The 18634-nt window shown below is 36.7% G+C and overlaps 1 protein-coding gene across 3 annotated transcripts in view; it reads right to left on the reverse strand.

Moving 5' to 3' along the window:
• Nucleotides 1-18634, reverse strand: part of Relch (RAB11 binding and LisH domain, coiled-coil and HEAT repeat containing) — a 99995-nt gene that overhangs the window by 63467 nt on the left and 17894 nt on the right. For 2 of the 3 annotated variants that reach the window (XM_036202161.1, XM_036202158.1), the window contains exons 2-7: nt 16185-16274; nt 4976-5047; nt 4811-4866; nt 4605-4718; nt 369-572; nt 173-264 (exon numbers count right to left, since the gene is read on the reverse strand). In XM_036202161.1, the coding sequence (XP_036058054.1) occupies nt 173-264; nt 369-572; nt 4605-4718; nt 4811-4866; nt 4976-5047; nt 16185-16274 (628 nt within the window). The remainder of the gene's footprint in view (nt 1-172; nt 265-368; nt 573-4604; nt 4719-4810; nt 4867-4975; nt 5048-16184; nt 16275-18634) is intronic. The other variant, XM_036202159.1, reaches the window with a different exon arrangement.

Below are 18634 nucleotides of genomic sequence, written 5' to 3' on the forward strand. Positions count from 1 at the left end.
ACATTATGTCTTACTATTGAAACCCTGCTTCACACACATATATATGTACACACACACACACAAACACACAAACACACACACACACACACACACACACACACACACACACACACACACCTGCCAATGTCAATACAAATTTTAGGACTTTTAGAAATAAGAACAAAGTACTAACCTTTCAAGCCTTCTGATTTGCTCCATCAATGACCATTTTTCATTATTCAATAAACTAATTTTATCTTCTAATTTCTGTACTAGCAAGGAGTTCTGAAAATCAAAGCAGGAAAAAAAATCAGAAGCTCAAGATCTCACAGAAACATTTTTACATAAACAATTTTTGTGGACATGAGTATTTAATTGGTATTTCTCACCTCTATAGCCTGGGGAGTGTCAAGGGTTGGAGGGATGTTGCCTAAAATTGGTGTAAGAGCCTCTAATTCATCTTCATCTACTCCACTGGCCACATCTACAAGATCTTTCCCAGTCACTTGATGATTTCCAAAATCTCGGTAAAGTTGTAACAAGTCTGGGGGTTTGGGAATGTTTAATCCTACATCATCCCATAATTCAAAATCCTAATAGAAAACAAAAAGCATTAAAAAAAAGTCTTTGAGAAGCTGGTGTGACAGCTTAGTGGATAATGGCACTTGCTATCCAATTTCATGAGTTGATTTTAATTCCTGGCACCCACATGGTAGAGTTTGTAGAAAAACAACTCCAGAAAGTTGTTCCCTGATCTTCCAATATACAAGCATACACACACATACACACACACTATAAATGTAATAAAAAACCCTTTAAGATAATTTTTTCTTGTATTTTCACTCAAATATTGCTACTCTGGATAAACAAAGATAATATTCTATTATAACGACTAAATGTGTTGGGCACCTTTAATCCCAGCACTAAGGAAGCAGAGGTACACAGATCTCCGTAAGTTTGAGGCCAGCCTGTATACTAAGTTTCAGGTTGGCCAGGGATACACAGTGAGACCATGCCTCAAAAATAAAAGAAAATAAAAGTGTATATTCTAGGTACTCTTTCACTACACAATTATTATTCTTACAGTTTTATGCTTCTGTTGAACTGTGTTAGATGGTGAGACGTTGTGTGTTGCATGAAGTCCTGAGTGTGAGCACTGGCACTGTAGCATGAAATGTCTAAGGTCATCACCATACAAGTAACAAGTACTGACTGATGGAAGGTCATCCCACATTACATGCAATCAACATACTCTCCAATGAATGAATAGAACCTGCTGATCTGCTTCAGCTGCTTAAATCTAACGTGAATTAGTAAAAATGCTTCTGGCAATTTAAAGAATTCAAATAGCTACCTGTAAATTTGTTGTGTTTTTGAAACATTCCCTTTAATTCAGAATAATTCAACTTCATAAAAACGACAGAAAGGTGTGGCATCTTGAGTACTCTATGGCAAAGATTTTTGATGGGATGTATGAAATTACATAGTAATAAATCACAGACATATTCTTTCTTACCATCCTGTCTTGTCCGAAAATAAGACTTTTGTACTAAGTTGTTACCTTATTATAGTTTATGAGATTCTCTGAAAATCCTTAGAATAGTCATGTAAATAGTCTAAACATGGCACTTTAACCTTCGATGGCTTACTTAAATAATGGAATAATTGTAACTAAAAATTAAATATGAAGTTGATATGAGCACTGAAATTGAGGGTTTAGGGAAAACCAGACCTAAATTCAACATTCCTAATTTCTGTTTATTGTCATCAGTTCATTTAAGTTAAAAGGGCTACCTATAAAATGGGTATAATACTCATTAATTCTTAGGACTTTTGTAAGAATTAGCTAATTTTTTTTTTTTTTTTTTGAGCTGAGGCTCGAACCCAGGGCCTTGCACTTGCTAGGCAAGCGCTCTACCACGGAGCTAAATCCCCAACCTTGTTAAATATTTTTAAAGGCCCCCTGGTGCTTGCTTATAAGAAATAAATCAATTTTAGCTTATATAAATTATAAATGAATATTAAACACATCACTTTATTGCAATCTGCCTAACTCAGGCCCAGCCTATTGAGTCTTCAGTCATGGCCATCCTAAGTGTGTGACATCTCAATGTACTGTATGTGCATCTTTGAAGGAAAAGGGGCTGAGTATCTTTCACAAGCTCTTTTCTATTTAGATATCTTTTTTGGTGAAGCATGCATATAATTCTTTTGCTTGTGTGTTTAAAAATTGTTTATTTCTTATTAAAGAGTTTAGAAATTCCTAACAAATACTTTGTTGACTTTTGAGTATTTTCAGTCTATGATTTGTCTTTTCACTCAACAGTTGTTTAAAAAAAGAATTGTTTTTACTTTTATTTGTGTTTATATGTCTGTGCTAGGGTATACCACATGTGTGTTGGGAGTTGGATTTAGAGGTAGGTTCTCTGGAAGAACAAGAAGCTCTTAACTACTGAGCTACCCCTGGAGCCTCAAGAATGGCTTTAAGAATACTTTATGATGATGATGATGTGTGTGTCCATAATGAGTGTGTCTGGGCATGCATGCCATGGCTCAAGAATGGAGGTCAAAGAGTTGGTTCTCTTCTTCCTTTTCACATGGGTTCTGGGGATCAAACTCTGGTTGCCAGACCTGTGGGGCAGATACTTTGATCTGCTAAGCAATCTCACCAGCAAAAAGTGACTTAAAAAAAAAAAATCTCATGGTAGTACATTTGAAGAATACCATGATTTTGGTGGCATATCTAAGAAATCTTATCTATCTCTCAAAATTGTAATGATTTACTCCTCTTAAATTTACCTGTGTAAGTCTTACAGGTTCTTATTAAAGTCTATGATACATTTTGAATCAAATTTCATGTATGGTAAGGAATGTGGTTTTAATCCCACTTAGGAGGTGCACGGACACCGCATTTTTCTACTATCATTTGTAAAAAGACTGCCCTCCCTGTATGGTATTAACTTTGCACTTGTGAGTAATCAATAGACCCTGTGCATGTCTCCCTCTGGCTTATACTGGAATAGGTTCCTTGGTCTACTTGTCTACATTAACAGCATGATACGTCTTGATTATCCTATCTTTCAAGGCTAGAAGGCCAGTGATTCAAGTCCTCCTTGTTCTTTATCTTAACTGATGAAGGAATTCAGATCTTCCACATCCTAAGCTATTTCCTTGTCAATTATTGAGGAAGTACTACTGATATCTCTGATAGTTTCTGACTCTTAACTGAGTAGGAGCAATTGTTTGTATTGAAAAGTTGGAACTGACAAGTTTAGACTTAAAGAGACCATCATACTCTGTTTGATCCTCTCTGTTGTTTATTCTTCTTTCCCCTTCCTTTTCACCTTCCAACATTTCTTACACTTTAAATAGTTACTATTTGCTGTTAAGCCAATAAAAAGAAAAACCATGATTCACTGAAATTATACTCACAGAAATCATGTTTGGTAAACATTTAATGTGTTTTACATAGTATAAGCTCAGTAAAGCTACCATGTAATAACTAAATATTTATAACCATAAACCACATATTGTATCAAATTCAATGACAGACTTCATATGTGAATGACATCAGTGTAGAATTATAGTACTATGCAAGTATATTTTATAATGATGAATTTCACTGTGGTGAAATGACTTAGTGATTGCTAATATTCTCGGAAAGTGTCCTATTAAGCCATACACAATGAATTGTATTGAATTTAAGTCTTGCCAAACATGTGATGATAACTGATGAAGTAAATAAACTGCTATGTCCTTTAGAGAACTTCTATTTCTATAAAAATATCCACAGGAGGGGCTGGAGAGATGGCTCAGAGGTTAAGAGCACTGACTGCTCTTCCAGAGGTCCTAAGTTCATTCCCAGCAACCACATGGTGGCTCACAACCATCTGTAATGAGATCTGGTGCCCTCTTCTGGCTTGCAGGCATAAATGCAGGCAGAACACTGTATACAAAATAAATAAACAGATCTTTTAAAAAAAAATATCCACAGGAGATTTTATGAAGCAAAGGAATAACCTTCATTTAAAAGAACTGCCTCTGAGGGAAGGGTGCAGTTTCAGAGGTAGGATGTCTGCAGAGTACCACAAAGTAAATGAATGAACAAAGAAAAACAGCAGCCTTTTGCTTCCCTCATAATAAAATCTCTGGCATTTACTTCTGAAAGATCCTATTCAGAGAACCATGTACACATGTTCACATGTGTACACATACATCATATATGTTGTCATTCAAAATATTTTCTAACTGTGCTATTGAACATCTGAATTACAGTGCTACTTAAGAAACTTTTATAGAAAAATTCAATTTCCAAGTCTTCATTGATCTATAGGACCAAGTAATGTCCAGTTTTAAAAGGCATACTTTATGAATGCACACAAATATGGAGGGGCTATACAGTAACTATCAGGCTGGAAAAAGCTACCTGGAAAGAAAGACAAGTCTTTATTTTGAAAACTCACAAGATAGATAAGGTCTGTGAGCCAACAAAATACTAAACTGAGTAGAACCTGTTTTGCTTTTAGAAACTACCCAGGTGAATCTTACTGTAAGCATAACTGCTAAAAATCAAGCTAAGAGACAAAGTAAATTAAAAGGAGACATTACCCCAAATGTAACTTTACCTGATCATCATTTTCATCTGAAAACGTTATTGATGTAAGCTTATAGTTATTCTTCAACAAAAACTCATTGACTAGGAAGTTGAGAGCTCTCTTTTCAAGAGGTTTGATTGGCTCCTAGAAGCAAAATAAAAGACAGATGGGAAAATATGAGCTTTGCTCCTTTGATACTTGGGCTATATGGAAGATAACTGGTATCATTCACCCACCTGAATTTCAGGACTTGATTTGTAATTTTTTCGTTCCTGTAAAGGAACTTCATGTTCTGGTGAGATAAAATAAAATAATTTTTTACTATTTTACATATAAAAATAGTCCAGCTACTTCTACATTGTAAAAGTGGGAAAAGGCTCAAAAAGTTTTATGTACACCACCTGCAGCCTTTGTTAGGTTGGCTCGGAGGGCCTGAATGGTCTCCTTGGCTTTCCGTAGTTCAAACTCCAGGACTGGACAGGGATTTGGATTAAACATACACAGGCATCCAACCAAGAAAAGGGAAACAAAAATAAAAAAATAAAAAGCAAAGATGGGTATGAAAAAAAACACAATTTGTATTGAGAACAGAAAGCATGCAATCTTTATGAAACTTGTGAACGCATGCAGCAGAGTTGATTTGCAAGCAAACTGGTGATAATTTTCCATTGTTTTAGCAGAAGTAGGGGTGTATGTTCTAGCTGTCTGACAAGGAATAGAGCTATTAAAAATACAATCTGTGGCCTACTTTTATTTAGGTAGTCAAAAATTTAATAATCTGGGTACTTGTTTTAGTCAATCTGGGTAAGAAAATGTAATGAAATGTTTTTGGTTAACATAATTTGGGGGGAGGGCAGGTAAAAATTACATGAAAAATAAGCAAATATCTTTATAAAAATCAAATCAAAACAACCCCCCCGAGTTTTGAGTTACTTTGAAGTGTACTGTTTAGAATGCTGTGGCTGTAGACACATTAATGGCTAGACCTCTTGTGAAGTTGAGAGGCACAGTTTCAATGTGCATTTTCCATTTTCCTACAAGGAAGCGTCTTTCCTAGAAACAAGTGGATAGGTCAAAGACACACATAAAAAAAGGCCCAATGGGCTGGGTGGTAGTGGCAAACGCCTTAGCACTCAGGAGCCAGAGGCAAGTGGATCTCTGTGACAGGACAGCCAGGGCTGTTACACATAGAAACCCTTTCTAGAAAAATAAAAACAAGGCCTAAAGGTTTTAGTTCAATTTCCACTTAACATCAAAGAATAGAAATGATGTAATCCCAATTCAAATGATAATATACACAACAATCACCTCTAAAATAGTTGTGTATAATTATCTAAGGGTACTAAATAAAATTAGGAAGAATTTAAAAGGTTTACTAAGTCTTCAAATATATTATTTTCTGTTAAGAGGGATTAATAAAATTCAAACATTTCTCACGCTATCATACAGTTTATAAGGTAACATTGGACACTATTTATCTCTAGCAAGACTGAATTGCATGTATCTTAACTGTGAAGTTTTCTTAAATTTATAGATATGTGCTTAAGAAATAGTAAGCTTAATTGGAGGGAAAAGATTACTTCTTTTAATTAAAACTCTGGTAAAAATTAACTGATCTTTGTCACAAAAGGTAATCACTGTCTTGAATAAAAACTTAGACAATTTTCATCTTAAGAAATGCAACTTTTCCCTGATTGACTGGTAGAAAAAAAAAGATGAAATGCCATCGGATATAAGAAAGCTATAAAAATATATGGAAAAATTAGGATTCACTCAGTTTGCATGTGTTCAATAAAAACTTAAGATGTAGTTGAGTCACAGCTATGACGGCCATTTATTTTGATGCACAGAGTTTAACTGCAGCAGCCACGAAAGCACTAGGAGGGGCCCGAGTCACTACGTGCTGATGGTAGTCAGCAAAGCTGATCTGCAAGCACTTCTGTGCAGCAAAGCGAAGACATTGCCCTAAACTGCAATTTCTCGACACTCCATAAGAGCTATGTTAAAGTAAGATTACTTACATCATGGTATACTTAGGTAGAAATTTGTTCACTTAAAGATTTTTCAAATTTCAATGAAAATTTGAAAATGAGCATCTAACTAGACTATGCATAAGGTAAAAGTATACATGTTATACATATTATATTTTCAATAGCATTTAAAATTATCCAAAATATACTACAGAACAATTGCAGATCAGAAATGCCCTACACCAGAATGATAGAAAAGTGGGGGGAGGAAAGGAAAAAAAAGGGGGAGATACTGGTTAAAACACAAAATGGGAAATATTCAAATTAAACTGGTGACCAGGAACAAAACAAAGAATGATTAGGCACAGAAAGCCAGAAAAACCCATGTCAGACGGCAAGAATTTATATTTTACAAACATCTACATACATACTGCCAAATGTCATTAGAAGATATTAATGCTTTGAAAAGACAGCCTTCCAAAATAAATTCACTCTGCTGCATGTTTCTTAGTATACAACACAGGTTCTAAAGGACAGAGTTTTATGTTTGAAGCTGTAGCACATCTCTATAAAAGTAGAATATAACCAAGCAAACACAGATTTAGGAGAGTTATAAGATTTTCTTCTGAAAATCAATTCTCTGGCAATTTCATACATGTATACAAAATCTTTGATTTTTACCCTCATTATTCTTTTATTCTCCTTTCCACTGCTAAGATTATTAATGCCACACAACATTTATACATATATCAATCTGTCTCCTGAAACACTGGGTTGAAGTGAAAACCGAGTTACTCTATAAGGAGACATGCTCAGGTACAAATTGTAAGAAGGTCTTAAAATTAGAATTCCTCCTAAAAGTGTATGAGGGTATGTTTGTTTATATAAATGCTGTAAGAGCCAAAACAACAATCTGCTCATTCTACTTGCCCAACCCAAACTAAGGTTATCTTAGTGAGATTAAATGTAATAACTACAAACATGCATGCAAACTAACACTGCACTACAATTTTACTGAGACATTTAAGTCAGTAAAGCAACTTTAAATTACCATAAGTCCTAATTCAGTATTGTTTTCCAAATTAGTTCATGTTGACAAGAGACTGGAAATATATTTTTTAAAGTATATTTTTCACAACACATAAGTATTTTTTCCATTCTCACTCTAGTTTTCATTGTTCAAGAGCTCAAACCAACAGGTCTGAATCAGGACTTTTCCTTCTCTTACAAGATTTGCAATTGTCTTCTTTCAGGTAAGAGTTTTCTGGATTTCTTTTCTCCCTTAATGTAACATTACCGGAAATAATACTTCTCAACTCTTAATACTTTGGTGTCCTATGAGTGGTTCTAGGAGATTAAGAACATAAACCCATTTGCTTTCTGTTTTGTGTTGTTTTCAAGAGAGGGTTTCTCTGTGTAGCCCTGGTTGTCCTAGAACTCATTTTGTAGACCAGGCTGGCCTTGAACTCATAGATATCATCCTGCCTCTGTATCCTATGTGCTGGGATTAAAGGTGTATGCCACCACACCCTGCTAAAATCCATTTTCTTTATCTATCTATCTATCTATCTATCTATCTATCTATCTATCTATCTATCTACTTACCTACCTACCTACCTACCTACCAACCTATCTATTTTTCCCCGAGGCAGGTTTTCTCCGTGTATACTTTTGGTTCCTGTCCTGGATCTCTGTGGACCAGGCTGGCCTAGAACTCAGAGATCTGCCTGGCTCTGCCTCTTGAGTGCTGGGATTAAAAAGGCATGAGTCACCACCACCTGGCTAAAATCTGTCTTAAAAATAATGAAAATCTATTATTATCACCACCCTACTGGGTTTACAGAATACCCTGTCTATTTTGGGCTTAAAAAACAATTTATGCTATAAATATGATTTAGTGATAAGTATATCAGAGCAAAATTCAAACTCTAAAATTTATAGACACTTCTCTTTCTATATTCCTCTAAGAGGGTGGAAAGCAGCCCTTTCCCCAATCCTTTAAAAGAAGGGAAAAGCCTTCCCATCATTGTTCTTTCTGTTCACTTTCCTCCATCACTTGTCTTAAAGTTGGTTTCTCTCATCCTCACCCTCCCTATGGCCCATTCTCATGTTACCTAACCACTCAGGCAAGCATTTCTGTGGCTTTCTTTGATGATCACAATCTTGAAACCCTTCCACCAGATACAATCTTACTTCCTTATTTCCGAGATAGGTCTACTCGGATGTTTCTTCAGGTTTGCACTTGGTTCTAACTGAATTTCATTTTCTTCTCATACCTGGTCTGCCCTGAGTGTCTCTCCCCATTAATGGTACTTCACCCACTGAGTTGGTTTCCAAGTCAACTAAGGAAAGCTCGGAGATTACTCATCATTTACATGTGGTCTTCATCTTCCCACCAATTAATGTCCAAATCATACTGATTCTAATCCTTTAATAACCAGCAATTCATCTCAACCATCTCTGTAACTGCTCAAATGTCAGACTTTTGTGACACTGTGTATTATTATATATACTAATATTAAGATACTCAAATATCAAAGACAGAAACACTCTGCAGAAAACCTCATCCTTCTGCACTTACCTATCCACGAGCTCCACCCCCACCTTTTGTTTGTGAAACACATCACTGTCATGAAATATACTTTTGGAAATCTAAAATCCACAAAAATTTAATGACCACTGCCTTTATTTTTAACTTAGTCACCCATCACAATAATTTTTTCCATTTCAGATCCTACCTTAATTCCATGGTAACAAATTACAGATAAATCTATTTCCAGAATGCTATATTATATCTAAGCTTTTTGGAAAACCAATCCAATTTTAATTGATACCAAATTATAAGATTCACATAAGGTTCAGTATAAGAAAATGAAATAAAACAGTTCTACTAATAGCAAAGAACACACACACACACACACACACACACACACACACACACACACACACACACTTTTGTTTTAAACTAGGGGAGACTCACAGAATAAAAGAAATTAGGTTTAAAAAAAAATCCTAACCAGTCATGGTGACACACGCTTTGGGAGGCAAAGTCAGCAGCCTGGTCTATATAGTGAGTTCCAGGACAGCCAAGGTTACCTACTGAGATCCTCCCTGTCTCAAAATAAAATAAAATAAAATAAAAAATAAAATAAAATAAAATAAAATAAAATAAAATAAAAAAGGTATGGCAGTACAGGCTTGCAATCCTAGAACTCATGAGGCTGAGGTAGGAAGATCTTAAAGTTGAGGCCAACCTAGTTCACACAGATTTAGCCCAGCAAAACAGAGGCTACTGAGGCAATGAAATACAGATATTGCCTTGGCCATTACCCAAGGAACAACAAGACCAGGGGTGCTACTAAGTGTTTGTTTACCGGGGGATAGGGGCTGGTGACTCCACAGGCAAGATCTGAGTCATTTTAGAAGAGAACATGCTGAGGGCTATGGGAGTATACAGCAGGTGACAACTAGTATTCAACAGGTGGACCTGCCAGATGAATAATCTCTGATGGGGAGCCCCACTTGGCAAAGACTGTGGGATCACTGACTGTAAATGACTGGTTGCTTCTGTCTATAAGTTTTCTCATGTGCCACTACATTTCTTCCCTAAGAATTGCTATGGGTATTTTTTTCTACTGCTTGTGTGTTTATCTTGAGATAATATTCCATCTTTGGGCACATATATAGCTGTGCATGGTCAGGAAGATGATTTCTGCTTAAACTGTATAATTCTAATGAATAGAAGTAATACTAGAATATTTTTCATAACTGACACAGGAAAGTACCAGTATTCTCAGTCACAAAGACAACTAATTTTAGATTTCAGAACATTAAAAACAGAATAGTTGCCCCTGTGAATGATACTCAAGGACAAATTCCCAAGTGTCTATTAAACCAACGTCAGGCTGACATCATTGAGACATAACCCCTTACAGTATTTGACTTTCTGCACATATTCCCAACCTCAGTTTATGTTACAGGCTCAAGGTTCAGTCAACTGTTTATTTTCTGTCTGAGAACCCTAACCATTTAGGTTATGTGCATGGCCAAGCATTACTCACTGGACGGTCAATGTGACCTCCCTAGCCTGAGAAAAACTGTGTGACTATCATGTGGTATGAGAATGGGTCAGACAGGGAATGTAACATATAACTGTCCAGAGTTGTGTGTGTGTGTGTGTGTGTGTGTGAGAGAGAGAGAGAGAGAGAGAGAGAGAGAGAGAGACAGAGAGAGAGAGAGAGAGAGCTAGCTGTATGAAGGAGCTGCTGCTATGTAGAAGAGCTGTGTGAAGGAACTATGTAAAGTATGGTGAGAGCTACATAAATGAGATGCATAGCTGTGGCTGTGTGGAGATTTGTAACTGTGTGGAGACAAGGAAGATGAAGCTGTACAGAAAAGAGGTATATCTGTGCATAAGACGTATGGGGCTGTGTGGAGAATGTATGGAGACTATGACAATGTAGAGACAGAGATTTTCAGAGAGGAATTTTTAGGATGAAGTAAAAGAGAAAGTTACCATCAGAAAGTATATGTTTTCTTATTTTCCCCTCAGATTAGAAATTTTCCCTAAAGTCGCCCTACTCTGAGGCATTCTATATACAACCCTACAGGGAGAGCAGTTCTCAGAGCTGGCCCTCCGGGGAAGCATTAAGAATAGCATAACACTTGGAATATAGAGTTAAGTATTCAACGAACATGTGCTGAGTTAACCACCAATGACTCTTCTTTCCAGCGTTCAGGAGGATCTTTCCCTGAAAATTAGAAAGCAGCTCTGTATCCCTTTAGATTTAATCAATGTGTAAACACAGAAGTTACACTGTAGAAGACAGAGGTAGAAGAATAAAATCAGCAACTCTGATGGTAAAAGATGGATCTTGTGAAGCAGGTTCTTATGTGTGAACAACTGTGTGCACATGGTTGTGCACGTGAAGGGCAGAAGACAACCTCCCATGTCGTTTCCCAAGTGTGATCAATCCTGTTCTCTGAAACAGAGTGTTTCACTGGCCTGGAACTCTCCAAGTTCACAAGGCTAGGTGGGCTGGCCAGAGAGCTCCAGGGATGACTTCTCAGCACAGTGATTACAGTTGCATGCCACTATGCATACTTTCTTTTCTTTTTTTAATGATACTAGGGATGAAACTCAGCTCCTCATTGTTGCAAGGCAAGCACATTATAGGCTGAGCTATCTCCTAGCCATAGTTCTAAAGTGATCAAAGCCCTAGTTGTCGACTCCAAAGCAATCTTACAACAGAACAGAACAGGGCAGAAACTACTTCACATTTCTATGTTCAAAATACATAAAGTAAGCTAATTAACAGCAATTTGAATATCATGAATCTATCTTGCTATCTTTAAAGAAAACTTCAGCTATTTATTAATGAAATCAGAATTAAGCTCATTTGCTTTGATATCTGTAAGTACTTACATCAATTTTATGTGAAAATGTATACTTCACTGACAAAGTGCCAATAATTAAATATTTACTTGTTTGAAAAGAAAGTGACTGTTGAAATAATTTTATTTGGAAAAGATTCAATTTTGATACCTATAAAAATATCCAGCTTTTCAGAGGTGCAGCTTACTCTAAAAGACATTGTGGACTTTGGAAATAAAATTCTTCTGTGTTCCTGTTACTGGCAAATCTGTGAAGTATCATTTTACTAATTTATAAAATAAAGATTTCACTATTTGTTTTGTAGGACTGTTAATAATATTAAGTGAAGCATTTTCTATAAACACTCAGCAAAGGGGGTATTCCTAAGCCTGGGAATAGGGCTCAATGGGAAAGTACATGAATGAGGTCCTTGGTCCAGTCACTGGAGGGGTAGGGAGAAGAGGTGGATGTCACGGTCTTTATGAAAAAAAAACTCTATAGGACTGAGAAAATAACCATGTTTTCAACTTAGTAGAAGGGTGATAAGAAAACAAATATAGGGTTGGGGATTTAGCTCAGTAGTAGAGCACTTGCCTAACAAGCTCAAGGCCCTGGGTTCGATCCTCAGCTTAAAAAAAAAAAAAAAAAAAAAAAAAAAAAAAAAAAAAAAAAAGGAAAAACTTAAGCCCGGTGTTGGTGGCGCACACCTTTAATCCCAGCACTCGGGAGGCAGAGCTAGGTGGATCTCTGTGAGTTCGAGGCCAGTCTGGTCTCCAAAGCAAGTTCCCAGGAAAGGCACAAAGCTACACAGAGAAACCTTGTCTCGAAAAACCAAAAACCAACCAAACAAAAAAATCCCAACAACAACAACAACAAAAACAAACAAATGTAATATTTGTCCTGTAATATCAACAGCTGTCCATGTGTGGTGACATAGTGTATCATCTGAAATGCCAGTACCTGGGAGGTAAAGGTGGGAAGATGAGGAGTTCAAAGCCAGCCTCAGTTACATAGTCCAAGATTGGATTGGACTGCACAAGAGCTGCCCCACAATAAACAAACAAACAAATGCAAACAAAAACCCCTCAAATACTAACAGCTAATTATGGGTTTGAAAGACCCACAATGGCAGGATAATGAATTCTGGACCTGTGTTATCTATATTATTGAGGGTTCCATATGATCCAATGACAGATGACAGGACAATCATCTTTCCTGAATCACTGGTCTTTTGATTCACTTTAAAACTACTATAAATGATTAGCAAAGAATCAAAATCTTTGGAGAATGTGATTAACTTCTTAAAGCCTCACGTATACACATACATTTGGTTCCATACATACTGAAAGCTGTTTTCTAGAATAACATGTTCTCCTTTAAGGAAGATGAATACATTAATAGCCCACCAGTATAGTACAGTAATGAGAAAATCACTACCTCCCCAAAGTTACAGGCAGAATATAGTTTAGATTAAAAATGTAATATCAGAATAACCAGATTCAAAATATTAAAAAATTATTTATATGCATAGTTGTTTTCCTGGTACAAATGTCTGTGCACCATGTGCATGGATAGTCCTTGTAGAGGCTAAAAGAGGTCACTGGAGCTGCTGAGACTGGAGTTACAGGTCAATGTGAGCCACAAAGTAGATGTTGGGAATTGAACCTGGGTCCTCTGAAAGCATAGCCAGTGTTCTAAATTGCTGAGCCAACTCTTTAGTCCCACATTCTACTCTTTGCTGTGCAAAAGTGTGTAGGATGAGGTATACTGCTCCACCAGGAAGCATCTGGAGGAGAGACTGCTAATTTTCTCACTTCTGTTCTGATACAAAGGCAGACAGAATAGCTCAGAGCTTGTTTCTTAACAATGCTTTCTGCTACTTAGAAATCAAAAAACACTTGAATAAGGAGAAACTCGTCAATTTGGTTCAATCTAATGGAATCTAACTTCAAATGAAAATTAAAGAACACAATTATGTAGTCAACTTGTTGGTAATAGTTATTTTCTAACATGTAACTATACAGATATAAAACCTGGTATGTTGACTCTTTAAAAAACTAAACAGGGGCTGGGCGGCGGTGGTGCACGCCTGTAATACCAGCACTCGGGAGACAGAGGCAGGTGGACCTCTGTGAGTTCGAGGCCAGCCTGGTCTACAGAGCTAGTCCAGGACAGGCTCCAAAGCTACAGAGAAACCCTGTCTTGAAACCACCCCCCCCAAAACAAAACAAAACAAAAAAAACCAAACTAAACAGGGGGTTTGGGGATTTAGCTCAGTGGTAGAGCACTTGTCTAGCAAGCTCAAGGCCCTGGATTCAGTCCTCAGCTCTGAAAAAAACAAAACAAAACAAAACAAAACAACTCAACAGGGTCTTGATGCTATAATGCTGGTTTTGATTCCCAGTACAGGAACATAAGTAGTGGTGGCATACAACTGTAATTCTAGCACTTGGGAGGTGGAAGCAAGGATGGTCAAAGTTTGAAGTCATACCCAGGTACATAATGAGTTCCAGGCTAGCCTATGATTCATGAGAACAAACTTATCTCAAACACCACCACCACCACCACTTCCCCCTGAAATACCATATGTTTACTATACAATATAAAATATTTAATATTACATAACATAAATTATTTAATATGTAATTACATAATAATGTTACTTTACTAATGATACAACAGGATAAATCAATCCTGAGTTTATTCAATTATCCTTCCATTTGATTTGCTAGTTTATATATTACAGATGTGATTTGTAGTTTTTTCCCTTATTCTTTTCTTTGGTTGGGATTTCATTGTGCAATCTAGGCTAGCCTTAAGCCTAGGGCAAGTCTCCTGCCTCAGCTTTCCAAGAGCTAGATCATAGCTGTTAGCTGCTTTGCCTGATTTGATTTGATGCTTTGATGACTGTTGCTAAATTATGCTCACAACAAAGCAGCTATAAAATATAGGTCATAGTAAATTATTACAGTGACCTTTTCATTAAATTGATATTACTATTATTTATACTGGTGAGCCCTCTTAGCTTTGGTTGAACTAAAAACAATCACTCTCCCCCAATTTATATAATACTGTGAGTTTTAAGTATCAAGTTTCTACTCTTAAGCAAGGAATGGAAACCATATATTGGAATGGGATTTTTTAATTAGGTTAAACCTAATCCTTCACATCAAGAAGTAGCATATGGTCAAGTTAATTGTGGGCTCTGTTGCTAGGCTATCTGGATTTGAATCCTAGCTACATCACTCAAGTTTAGTCCAATCTCTCCCAGGGCCTTAGGTTAGGGTAGGTAGTGATGCTAGGTTAGGGTAAGTAGTGATGCTTCAATGAGACAGTAAGTGTTCAGTATTTAAAATGGAGTAAGTAAGTATCTTACAAGAATTATTTATTTTTATTATAATGACTACAGTAGGTCAGCATTGTGTAGGCTTAAACAATTCCTATAATACTAAGTAGAATGACTTCAATCACAGGAAGCCATAACCTAGCAGAACCAGATACTCTCACCAAGGAGCAACAGCTTCTACATTGGCAAACTCCATGGTAGTCTGTGGAAATTCTCACTGGAATATAATGACAGAATACAGTATAAGACAAATTGATCCTCAGAAGCTCTACAGATCTGGCGGGTGATTGATATCTTGATATCTATCTGGAAGGACTGGTGAGGAAGAGGGTGAGGATAGGAATGGAGGAGACTGGTCTGAGTAACTAAGCAATTACAAAAGATGTTATCCTATTAGAATGGGCAGGGTCCTAAATAAGCCTATTGTACCAGGCCTTACAGGAAAATCAGGAATTTCTGGAAATAACTTTGAGAGCTATAGAGCATTCACGGAACTCATAGCAAAGTTCAAACTAAGAATATGAACAGTGCTGTTTCAATCAGCTTTGAAAAATGCAAATTTGCACTGATAGATATATGTGAATGCTGACCTTGGCTTGGAGTACCAAGGGAATGAAGCTACAGTACAGTTACTTTTGAACTATGCAACTGATAACATAAGCCTGCTTTATAGCAGCTGTTAACTAGCTTGCTATAAGGAAATCCAGCAAACTGTAGGTTTATATACCCTAAAACGTCTAACACCATTGGAACAGCAAGCTGGGATATCTCCAACTTAAATTAGAAATCAGTACCATAAGTTTTTATAATAACTATGTATATTAACATACCACATGGTAGGAGAAAGATAATTCTTCAAGCTATTTTAATTATTTCTGTAAAGTCAAAGAATCCAAATCTATCTTTCCAGTCTTACTTACCTGCCACTCTTTCATCTGTTTCCCTGTTACCATCATCAGAATATCTTGCAAAGTCTAATGAATCAAGAGTACTAATGCTCCCAGCTCGATCTATAAAAAAGAGGAAAGTAACAGAACAGTTTTTTACTTAGTTGTAAAATAAAGGATTATAATTCAAGTACCTATAAATATTGTCATTTCATAAAACTGTAAGTTCTAGAAATTCTACTAACCAACCAACCAAACAAAAAGATTAAAAATGCTCAAACCAATTTAACTACTTTAGATAATTATATTTTTCTACTCAAATATCTGGCCCACTTATGAATAAAGCATACATAAAACAAATTACAAGTAGTACAACCAGAACCAGTCAACCAACCAAACACTCCAAACAGACAATAACCACCTCTCCCAAGACAGTTATTTGAACTACACTTGAAAGACTTTCTAGATTTAGTCTGGTCTGGATAACTGCTGACTGAAAACATAAGACACTGGAAAAAAACAGACCAAATCCAGTCTTCATAATCTATCAAGTATATTGTTCATCAGACAGTCCAAAACGACTTGATACACAAGAACAGCAAAGTGTCATCCAGCCCCAAGAGAAAATATGAACAAATAGGATCAATTCCAAGGCAAGCCATATGTGACAATCAGGGGACAAAGATTTTTAAAACAGCTGTTAAAATTATGTTTAGTGAATGGAAGTGTGGTGGTTTGAATTAGATGTCCCCCAGAAGTCTCAGGTATTTGAATACTTGGTCCTCAATTGTTGGTGTTTAGGGAGGCTTAGGAGGTGTCACCTTGCTGGAGCTAGTGTGCCATTGGACTGTAGTGGGTAGCCGTCCCAGCGTTGGCCTGGAAGTTCCAACCCTCATTGGGGCTTTGGTGATGGTCACGCCCATGGGGCGGGGCTGAGGGAAGAAGCTGAAGACCCAGGATCCAGAGGAGAGGTCTCTCTTGGTTCTGGGACCCTGGACACTGGAGATAGACCGAGCAGAGTTCTCCAGAGAACACCGCCAGACTGCGCCATACCTTTGCCAGACCCTACAACCTATCCCTTCATTTGTAAGTTACCCCACAAAATAAACCTCCCTTTTAACTACGTGTAGTGGCCTTAATAATTTCACCAATATTGGACACAGGCTTTGAGGTTTCAAAGGCCATACACTAATTGCACGGAGTTTCTCTTTGCTTCCTGTTTGCTGTGCAAGATGTGAGCTCTCTGTTACTCATGCAGTTATGTCTGCTTGCCTGCCGCCACACTTTTCCATCCTCAGTGGTGATGGACACTTATCTGTCTGGACCCTTAAGCCTAAAATAAACCCTTCCTTCTACAAGTTGTCTTGGTCATGATGTTTTAACAGAACAGAGAAGTAATAAAAACAAAAAGGATAGGAAATCCTAGCAGAAAAATACAGAACATAGAAAATACAATGAAGATTCTAGAAAATATCAGTAGACCTGAAAAGCAAATGCTTTACACCGAAAGTTCAATGCAGAGTATAACAGAATAAACATGACAGAGAAATGAATTAAAAATAATGACAGGGGCAGTGAGATGGGTAAAGCACTTGTTGCCAAGTCTAATGACTTGTGGCCAGTCCTTGAGCTCCAGAGAGTGAGGAGGGAACCAATTTCTTCATGTGGCCTATGCCTTCTGGGCATATTTGCACAGACCCATAGACAAATGGAGGAAACAATTAAAGAAAGCATTCAACCTGAAGAATAATGAAAGGTGACTAAGATGAAAAGTAACAGAATTGTTTCCATGGAACAATAACAAAATGTCTAAGATACACAGAAATGGCGGCAACAACAGGTAAAACTAGGTTGAGCATCTAGATATATATTCAAAAAAGTTAGAGGACACCCAGAGGATAGAGTACAGAAATGTAGGAATATCACAATCAAATTGCTAAAAACCAAAGGAATAAAAAATATTCAAAGCTGACAGAGAAAAACAGCCCATTCACATACACAACAAAGGAGCATGGCTCACTACAGATGGATTCATTTGTCAAAACTGATCAGACTTAGAGGGTGAGTATCTATTGTATATAAAGAACCAAAACAACAAAAACCTGAGCATCAAGAAAACAACCCAATTAAAAATGGGGTATAGAACTAGGCAGATAAAACACAAATGGCTAAGAAATGAAGAAATATTTAAATACCTTGGCCACCAGAGAAAAGAAAAAAAACAAAAAACAAAAACCTAAGAACTAAAAAACACTACTTTGAGATTTCATTTTATTCCAGTCAGAATGACCACGATCAATAAAAGAAATGACAGCATATGCTGGCAAGGATGCAAGGAACACTTACTTATTTTTTGCTGGTAGGAGTACAAACTGGTACAGCTATTATGGTGATATTTTATTTGTACAGAAATGTGATTTTATTTGTATGTTAATAAATAAAGTTGCCTGGGGGTCAGAGCTAATAGCAAGCCATAGCAGAAG

The sequence above is a fragment of the Onychomys torridus genome, chromosome 11, assembly GCF_903995425.1.
Source record: "Onychomys torridus chromosome 11, mOncTor1.1, whole genome shotgun sequence".
NCBI lineage: Eukaryota > Metazoa > Chordata > Mammalia > Rodentia > Cricetidae > Onychomys > Onychomys torridus.